This window comes from Gossypium arboreum, chromosome 1 (assembly GCF_025698485.1).
Source record: "Gossypium arboreum isolate Shixiya-1 chromosome 1, ASM2569848v2, whole genome shotgun sequence".
NCBI classification, from domain to species: domain Eukaryota; kingdom Viridiplantae; phylum Streptophyta; class Magnoliopsida; order Malvales; family Malvaceae; genus Gossypium; species Gossypium arboreum.
Window position 1 is genome coordinate 121263298 of NC_069070.1, and position 10670 is coordinate 121273967.

At 30.4% G+C, this 10670-nt stretch overlaps 1 protein-coding gene across 1 annotated transcript; it reads right to left on the reverse strand.

The window, feature by feature from the left end:
- Positions 1-340: 340 nt before the first annotated feature.
- On the reverse strand, positions 341-8490 carry LOC108483296 (uncharacterized). The gene is made up of 25 exons (XM_053031546.1): positions 8285-8490; positions 7969-8167; positions 5392-5612; positions 5204-5309; positions 5008-5109; positions 4802-4858; positions 4634-4712; positions 4370-4517; positions 4092-4215; positions 3764-3932; positions 3481-3509; positions 3204-3352; positions 3012-3114; positions 2811-2906; positions 2667-2719; positions 2447-2570; positions 2155-2217; positions 1970-2029; positions 1720-1881; positions 1536-1609; positions 1359-1452; positions 1080-1216; positions 912-992; positions 719-824; positions 341-632 (listed from the first exon to the last, which is right to left on the reverse strand). Exons 2-25 carry the CDS (start codon positions 8140-8142, stop codon positions 546-548), a joined length of 2598 nt encoding a protein of 865 aa, XP_052887506.1. The 5' UTR covers positions 8143-8167; positions 8285-8490; the 3' UTR covers positions 341-545.
- Positions 8491-10670: the final 2180 nt, after the last annotated feature.

Here is a 10670-nt window from a genome sequence, read left to right on the forward strand (position 1 = left end):
CTCACAGTGCCACATGGTGGACCGTATAGGTGTGCGGATCGATCAAAGGTTAGTGATTAGATGCCAAACAAGCATTGATGAGACAAAGGATGACCTACTATATAAGTCTGGGCACACGAGAGAAAGGGATTCTCTTCCTTCTTCCTCGTCTCGACCTCGCCTTACCATTCAGCTCTTCATTCTTCACGAAGGAATCGGATCACATTACCATCATCTTTTGCTCCTTGTTGGTACTTAGTATGAACGAGTTATGTTCATATAGGTAATATTTATATGTATTGCTTGCATGCATGTATGGTATGAATTATACCTCAAAAAGTTGTGACCAAGGCAATAATACTTATAAACTAGGTACTTCATTGATAACATCCATCCAGTCTACAAAAGTGCAAACTTTATTGACATTACAATGTTTGCTTATTCTTGCATTGCAAACATAGCCATAATAAAGAAAAGTAGGGACTAGGGAGATAGGTTGTTCTTAACACTGGCATGTGGTGATAATTCTGTTTGCTTCTTTGGATCAATGTTCAACCACACTTTGTTCAATCATCCATGAAGGAGTATGCAGAAGGGAAACCTTTGTATGGATCTCCGAGTGTACCGAAATTTCCGGCCCGCGAAAACACAACCTGCAATCACATACACAAATGGATTAATATTTTAGCTTTAACATCTTAGGTTCACATAGCATTAACAGACATGTATGGAGTTTTACCTGGTAATCTATAAGGGTTCCTGTCTTAAAACCGGCAGCGCAATAATCGAAATAGTATTCCCATGTCCTCATGAACTTCTTGTCGAATCCCAGAGCTAGAACTTTGCTGAAGAGGAAAACAAAATATGTTAGTTTTCATTGAACCCCAAACTCGATTTTCATGCGAATCAAAATCGGCACAATATGTAGGTACCTTGTGTTTTCCAGGAAAAGTTTTCTCCACCATCTCAGTGTGTGGTAATAGCTCATTCCTATATTTTCCACATGCTCCACACTGCACTCATAATAATACTTGGTCAATTTGTATTGTAGAACAAAGGACAAAGCATCACTGATTTGTCTAAACAACAATGAATGTTACCTGAATCTTGTTGCAGCAGCCATGGCTGATAAATTCCTATCCAAAGAAAGCAGGGTTCCACCGGGGAATATATATTCCTTTAGAAAACCTGCTGTTTGCTGGATTTCTTTGGAAAGCTCTTCTGGGATAGATATGAACTGAAAAAAAATACAAAAAAAGAAGACCACTCTTGGACGTTAATGGGAAAAAAAGCAATGAAGAACAGATAATTGGAGTTTTGAAGTTACTATAAAAGCTAATACAAAGGCAAAAGTACTATTTTCACCATTTTAACATTACCTGAAGAACAAAAAGTCCATCTTCTTTCAGTAATTGGTCACAGCATCTGTAAAACTCCTCAATATATTCTTCACCAACATGTTCTACCATCTCTCTAAAGGATATAATTGCAAAATATTAAAAACTATGTGACATGTCACTATTAATTATAGTTAACTGACGGAATTAATAACTTACACAGATATGATTCTGTCAAATTGGTGTTCCTTAGGTAACTGACGATAGTCACAGAGAAGTATTTTGATGTTATCCTGATGATAAAAACTTGTTAACTATGGGAAAAGAAGGTGCAAATTGTTTTTTCACTAAGTCTAAAAGAACAAGAAGTTTGCAGACAGAAGCCATTTTCAGACATGGATACCTGGAGTCCAGCTTCCTTCACTTTTTCTTGAGCATATTTCAGTTGCTGTTCTGATAGAGTGATGCCAGTATATTTGCATCCTGTTCTTTTCACAGTTTCAATAGCTAAGCTTCCCCAACCGCACCCAATGTCGAGAACTTCGTGCCATTTCTCTATCCTTGCCTGTATGTACAGAAAACAACACAATCAAATAAATGATAGTAGCAAAAAAAAAATAAAGAATGCGGATTAGATCATCTCGGATTCTCACTTTCTCAATTAGAGAACTGATTTTTCTACGCTGTGCAACGTCCAAATGTTCTTCTCCCGTCTGTAAAGCAACTTAATATTAGTGTCACAAATCTCGAAAAGGATAAAATCCCAACATGACATGGAAAACAAGTCCTTTGTTCATACACTTTAAAGAAAAAAAATTATAGAAGTTGGGATACTGACCCTAAAGACTCCAGAAGAGTATTGCATCATTTTACCCAAGTATAGAGTGAAAAGTTCATTACTCTGCAAACACAATTAGCAGGGAATTAGTTAGCTTTGATTCGATAAATCCTATTGCAAATAGTCTTCTTTGTTGGTAGCACTAGGTAACACCGAATTACAAAGACAAATAGTTCTTTAACAAAGAGTTATCCGGATAGAGTTTGCAACTGTGTAATAAAAATAACATGTTGGAGGTTGAATACTCAATATGTCGTTCTAATATGTCGATATTGGAGTCATGATCACTTACCAGATCATAATGACGAGAAATGTTCCTACGAGCTTGTGTAATAGTATTTTGTCTTAAGAGATGCTTCACAAAATACTTTGCAGATGATATACTAGCTGTTAACAGAGCAGGTGACCACCAAGTCCTGCAACCAAATAAATGTCCATGCTTAATAAACCGGTTTTATTTATGGATTCTACCAGTATTGCAATCTAGATTCTTCTTCAAGCTTAAAATGAACCTTCTTTTATTCGATCCTGAGGCAGCTGAGTTCTCTTTATTGGCAACAAGAATCTGCAAAGTTATCAATGAAGATTATGATAAATCATAACAAACCTAATTTCTATTGTATGTATAGGAACAGATCTCGATAACATTTTCTTACCCGGAAAAGATTAAGAAGGCCTTCAGTTTCATCAAGAAAAGAAAAATCTCCATGGATATATGCATCTGCAAGGCCTATATCAGCTTCTTTCATGATCTGGAGGGAAAGCACATACAATGCTCATAAGCAAAGGTGACAATAGAGTTTAATATTAACAAGTAATCCAACTGAATTAAGAATTAAGTAATGTGTGGTGTGTACCCTCCAGTAAAACTGAGGATTATGCACTTTCAGAACTGTTTTAAGAGGACACTTTTCCATGTTTCCTTTGAAAGTGAAAATTCTGCCTCCTTCCTCTAAGAAACTGATGATAGCCACATGGTTAATTGTGTCAAATTCAAGTAGAAAAACATGCAGTGAACTAACATTGAGTGATTATATTTAAGAACTCACGTTACGCAGCCCATAGATATATATTGTTGAAAGAATTTAGTAACAAAGAGGCGTGCCGTTGTTTCCATGAAAGAGGGTGACATATTCTTTGGACTGTGCAGAACAGAAGAATGCTTTCCCAAGATACCATGTGCAGCATCCATACCAGCCTGAGAAAAAAAGAGCACCTTAGAAACATGCTTTGTGGATTCTTGTACTTTCATTGCAGCCTAAACTAAAGGAATTTATCTTGCTTGTTAAGAGTTGAAAATAAGCAGAAATTACTAGGTAGAGGTACCTTTAGTTCATCCTGATTGAAGTCATAGCCTGAAATAATTGTAAAACAGATACTCAGACGAGAGGCAGTTGACATCGTGCTTTATTATCTTATAATGACAGCTAATGAAGGTTTTAGAACACAAGAAATATAAAAGCACAGCACCATAACAGTAGCAATAATACTTCACAAATCTATAGCTAGTGGAAGAGAACTAAAAGAGCTAGTTTCATCCCTTGATAAATTACTACTCCCCAAAAATTTGGTCCAAAATGTTAACTAATTTCATGAGGAAAAATCTCACCACAGAACCAGATTCCTCTCTTCCCCTGAATCTGACCAAGCTCAAGTGAAGCTTTTGATGCAGCAACAGAGGGAATTGCATGGCCAGTCGACCACTTAAGCAAGGTATTCTTCGGGGTATGGTCTGGATTGACAGTCACAAAAAATGGCTCACTTGTTTTCCCAATATACTGTAAAAAGAATAAGAACCACTCAGCATTACTCAAGTTATAACTGGATAAACAACCAAGTATTTTAGTAATTCTGATGAAATAAATGGTATCTGACAAGAATCTTCTATGCTTCCCTAGATGTTAGACAATATTAGCAAACTTAATTTTTTGACATACCTGTAATGCATTGAGCCAGTATGTTAAGAATGCATTATTTTTGCTACTATTGAGAAAATTCAATGCACTCCAAGCTGATTTGTTTTGTGGCATTAAAGTACTATCCCGGTGAAGGAAAATATCACTGCCAACAGAAACAATTGATTAGATTTCATGAATTTTAGTAGCTCACTTTAAATAAACTAAAGAACGTGCAAAATAGATTAGATTATACTTGCATATTAATTTTGAGACGTTCGAAGGCAAACAGATCAACGAGGGAGTACAAATTTTAGTACCTGGTAGCATATTGGAAAGCACCCAGTACTCTTGTTTCTTCAAATGTTGCTTGATTTCCTAATAATTTTAGGGCAGTGGGAGCATCAACAGCCATTATGCATCCATTGTAAGTTTCTTGAAAACCATCTCCACAGACCATGGTGGTACCTGTCAATCCATTTATACACAACTATCCTCAGGGGTCTGTAAAATCTGATATGAAAAACGTCATATTTTTCCTGGTAAATATTGAACGATGGATGGTTTTCGAGGCAAGCACTCACCATTATCAGCAGGCAAAACAGATTGTACTTCACAACCAAGTTTAAATTGACAACCTTTAGTCTCCAGCACTTCACTAACCTGATTTCATTAAATTGGATTATACTTTTAATTAGCTTACATCAATAGAACCGTATGTGGAGAGTTTAGGAAACTAGAAAAATGCTCACCCTTTTAACAAAATGTGAGTGCCCTTTGATAGTCAACCACTGTGGCTGCCCAAATTGCTGAAGATGGAAAAGGAAAACAAAAAGATCAAAAAACGAAACCGACACATTGAGTTTTATATAGGAAGAGTCTAATGCAAATTAAGCCTACAATATGATAGCCATATATAAAGACTAAGTAGTATCCATTTAGGAAAATAATCAAGCACCTGGTACAAATGATGAGTACGGCAAAATGAAAGGATGGAAAAAGCTGAAAAGCTCATAACATCTTCCTTGGAGCTTGACCACATTGAACCACATATTGGAGCCTACTCAAAGTTCAACATTTCCCATTGATTAATTCCCATAAGTAATATATATATAAAAAAAAAAAAAAACTCAATAGTGAGATAAAATGCTCACCAGGTAAGTGTTTTGAAAATTTTCAGAGTAGCCCTTTGATTTTATAAACTGTCCCAAGGTCTCAGTACGATCAATGTCTGGGTTGTTCTCAAGTGATCCAAGGTAACTGCAACACACAATGTCCAAAATGTTTCATTTGGTTAAAACATGTAATAATGTAAGATAGCTTGGAAGAGGCAATAGCTAACCTTTCGACATCGTTGCTGAATTTGATGATCTCTCTGAGGTTTTGCCAATTGAAAGGGTTCAACAGTTTCTTCTTTTGAGCAAAGTAATTGGAAAATCCATATTGACTGCACCATTCATAGCCATTGTTGCCTTTGTCATGGCTTATAGAGAATGAAACATCGGATGTTTCTACATCAACATCAAGGCTGTCGAACATATCCAACAGTGTTGCATATCTTGCCTGTCATGTTTTTTTTCATACAATTAATAAATTTCATGCAGTGTTTCGTATACCACAAACATTATTAAATAAATTACGAAATTATCAAATTAGTCATTTAATTATTAAATAAATTATTATTCTATTAAAAGATTTAAATACGACTAAATTTAGAGTAAACATTTATAGATTAAAATAATATTATATATTATTTAATAGAGTAAATATTTTAAAAATTTTATACTTATTTAAATTATTTTTAAGGATTAAATCATATATTTTAAATAATAATTATATTAATTTGTTAAAATTTAGACTTATTTAATAGTAAAATAATTAAATTTATAGTAAAACAGTTAGCGTTGACTTAATTAATGAGGTTGGTCCACATTTCAACTCAAAGGTGTTTTCAGGACACCAAACAGACCTGATATTGTCCCTCTATTATTAAATTAATTAATTTAATTTTTATATTATTAAAAAAATTATATGAGTTTAAATTGTAATAGAGTTAATATTATTTTATATAAAATTTATCTTAGAAAATTTATTTTTATCAATTGTAATTCAATTTCAAATAAAATATTTTATTATAAAACCACAAAATTTTAAAAAATTAAACTCTGTGAAACAGTAAATATTAATTATATTTTAATTTAATTTTATTTAATTTTTTTAATAGTATAAAGATTAAACGAATCCTTTTAATAATATAAATAGACTAATTTAAAACAGTTCCAATAATACAAGGATCTCTTAAATATTTTCATTTTTATACATACTAACAATTTTATCACATACACGTATATATATAAAACCACGTATTTAAAACATATTTATAATTTAAAAATAATATTCAATGATTATTTTAAATACGAAAAATTATTTACTTAATTTTCGTAAGAGGTGATTGAATACCATGAACACTAATAACGTGGGTGAAACTGTTTGTGCAGTAATATTAAAAGTACAAAGATCCTAATCCGACACCGACAGACAAGTGACAGACCAATCAAATCATACTTGAATGTTTTAGTACCAAGGTAAGGGTGTGCATGTATGTAACTTAGGTAAGTTAAATTCTGCTATTAATCCTTACACTTTATTAAAATTGTAAATTTAATTTTTATATTTTATTTTGATAAATTTTAGTTACTATACTTTTCAAAATTTAAAATTTTGGTTCTCATCTAAACACTAGTTGTTAATACATTAGGTTAAATTTAATTACCAGTCTTGTCCTATATGTACAATTGTAGATTTAGTTCATATTATCTAATTGGATCATTCTAAGACTCAATTTAACATTGCTTCTCAAAAAGCATTTCTGGGCCAAAAGGCACTTGTGAGCAAAAGCTAAAATTATATGTTTTTGCTTTTGGTTAAAAAATTACTTTTTTTTGTCTCAGAAACGCTTGTGAGCAAAACCTCAAAAGCGTCTTATTTAGCAATGTTTTTATCTCAAAAGTACTTTTTTTGTCCCAAAAGTGTTTATTATAAGTAATGCTAAACTGGCTCTAAGTCCTTATACTTTTTAGATTTTAAAATTTCGTCGTTAATCTATTAATCAAGCTTTTAGTGAGTAATATGTAAAATAATAAGCAGACATAATATTACATATATGATAATATGTTTAATGCATTAAATTTTGAAATAACATAATTTAATAAATTTAATGATTATCATTTAGTGAGTATTAAAATTTTAAATTTTAAAAAATACATTGATTAAATTCATAACTTTTTAAAACACAGGGCTAATAACATAATTTATAAGTGCATGCAATATAATTGCAACTTTTTAAAATAGAAAAGTTGTAACTTTCGAGTGTACTTTAGGCAAAGCTTGTGTTTCCTTTTTTTTAGTACGATTTTATGTAGGTTTTTTTTTTTAATAAGAGAAAATGGTTATTAGTAACCCAAGGTTGATAGATCCGGATCAGACCAAACCGATAGTATGACTTAGAGAAAAAAGTTAAATCAGTTAGATCTATAAATCGATAGAATCAGATTGAAAAATTGATTAAATTGACTGTTAAACAGGTCGAATTAGAATTTTTTATTTTTATAATATTTAGTATTTTATTTAATTAAACTAAACTAATCAATAGGATAAAAAACCGACAGTTTGAGTGATTCAGTTGCAAAAAAACATCAACTGAACCAATTACTTAATTAAGAGTGATGTTACAGTTAAAAATATACAAATAAATATCCGATTAACACGTTATACTAAACTCGATGATATTAAAATATAAAAATACTATCGCAATAATATGATTTATTTTAAATAATTATATATATACTTGGTTTAATAATAAGCTTATTTTTAAAAAATGCAAAATAATAATAATTAAAAACAAAGAAAAAAGCCTTACTGGATTGAGAAACAAGAAGCCAAGGTCTAAATCAACGGCATCGAACTTAACAGTCTTTGCATGGCCGCCTAATTGCTCTTCTTTCTCGTAAACCACCACGTCCACGCCGGCTTTGACCAGTACGTAGGCCGAAACCAACCCTTTTATCCCACCTCCGATCACCGCCACTCCCATCACTGCCGCCGTTACACTGCTTTACCTGCGTTTACGTCCAAAAAAACCCAACCCAAATCATCATTTATCGTCAGAAAGAAAGTGGTAAACTAAAATGTAGATGCCATGTTTGATGAAAGGCTTGAAAGAAGTTGAAACCTACGTTTTACGAAGAAGTAATGCTTTGAAAATTTCACTTAAAATTCAACACTAGCAGTTGCAGTGCATTATAGTGCTCAATTGATTCGAAATTGCTTTCCCGATGGTGATATATAATATATATATAAGAAAAATGTTAAAAATTGGAAATCGAGAACGATTATTTTAATATTATGTTTTAAAATTTTCTGAAAATGATATTTATAAAATAATCACAAATTATAATTAAAACCCCATACCCTTACAATGCACATGTGCTTCAAAATCATAATATATTTCAACTTATACGAGAATAAATTTAAATAGAGTATTTTTGATTAAGTTAGTGTTATAAGTCAATCGATTACCGATTGGTTTAGAGAAATTAAAAAAATCTCTTCTTATTTTAATTTCATTTTTCTTACAATTTAATTCATTTTTCATTTTAATATTGTACATATTTAATATTTTATTATCAATTAGTTTCATCTAAGTATGTAGTACGAGATTTAATTAAAAAATTGAATTGAAAATCCGCGCGTGATATGAAACTTCGAACTTGAATTCTTAAAATTCTCAAAATCTCAATCTTATTGTTAAAGATATTGATAGCTTTTATATTTTTTTTACGGCATAAGTAGAGTCGTAATAAGAAAACTAGATTATAGTATATTCACTGTGTGGGTGAAGACAATTATATATATACTATAGCATTATAAGGTTCCAAAAGGAAAAGAAATTTCTACTCATTGGAATGGAACACATTTTATGGCTAGTCGTTTACCTCTTTGGGAAGCATCCATGATGAGAGGATTAATCACTGTTATCGGCAATGGACACCTTAGTTTCGACAAAAAAAAAAAAGAATTTCTATGTGGCATAGTTTATAAACTGTCATTTGTCACGATAATAATCTTCCTCAAGTAATGGACAGATAGCGTGATAGATATCATCATTCAATAAATCTCTCGTAATACCTGGCTAGTGGTTCTTTATGAATAATTAATTGTTCCATTTAGTCTCGAGTTTCTTTCAAAATATGATCTATCACCTTATTAATATCGATAATATTAAAATTATTTTAAACTTAAATATATTTTAAGTAAAACACATAATTTTAAACTTAAATACATTTTAAGTAAAAACACATTTAATAGCCTCGATTAAAGTGAAATCATATATTTTCAAATCATTAAGTAATTTTAAAAATATGATAATATTAATGCACACAAACAACCCATGCGATAAACGATGTTATGTAGTTTTAGGTTAAAATTTTATCACATGTATGTGTTTTTCTAGTCTTGGCCCTCTTAATTCAACAGTAAAGAATTAACACCGTTACTTTTGGATTTGGTTTTTATCTAAATAATTAAAAAAATTTAAATACTGAAATAGGTTGTCAATTGGATTATATACAAAAATTGTATGTTTTTTTGGGTTGCGCCTATCTGATAGGCGCAATAATTTTTTTTTATATTAAAATATTTTTTTCACTTTAAGTAAAATATTATTATTTTATTTTTATTAAAAATATTTAAATATATATAAGGTTAAAATACAATCAACATGTCAAAATACGGTAAAATACCGAGACAAGTCGCTCGTAGCCATGACTACCTCCCTCCTCCTCCCTTTACAAAAATATTTTTTATTAACTATTATTTATAAATTGTTTATGTTTAGTGTTTATGGTTTTGAGTTAATATTTTGTATAAATGTAATTTTTTATAATTATTTTAAAATTAATTTGTTAGTAATTTAGGATTATGTTATAAATTGTTGTGTTTGTAATTATTTTAAAATTAATTTATTAGTAATTTAGGATAATGTTATAAATTGTTGTGTTCATTTTAGTATTTGGTGAGTTTTAGTAATGTTAAATTATTTTCTTAAATATTTTGTTAGTAATCTATTATAAATTGCCATTTTGTATACCATTTTTGTATCTCTACACGGGTCATATACTAATCCGGAAAAAAAATACAAGCAGGCTGCACCAATAAAATAATAATTTAAAAAAAAGTTTTAATATAAAAAAAAGGTGGTTGCGCCTGTCAGATAGACGCGACCCAAAAAAAATACCTATTTCGTATATAATTCAGCTAACAACCTATTTCAGTATTTAATTTTTTTAAAAATATTTAGGTAAAAAATTTCTTTGGGTACCAAAATATATAACTTCTGTCAAATACAAGTATTAAATTAGATTGATAAATTAATACATACACTACATTAGAAAAATGTGTCAAACTTAAATACCAAATGATATATTAAGGCTATGAAATAAAATTTATTTTTAATATATATCTTTTTAAAATCTCGAAATTTTTTTGAACAATCTTTTATAAATTTTAACTATATCTTTTTTTTGGCATAATGTCTAAAACTACTAATAGTCCATCCCCAAC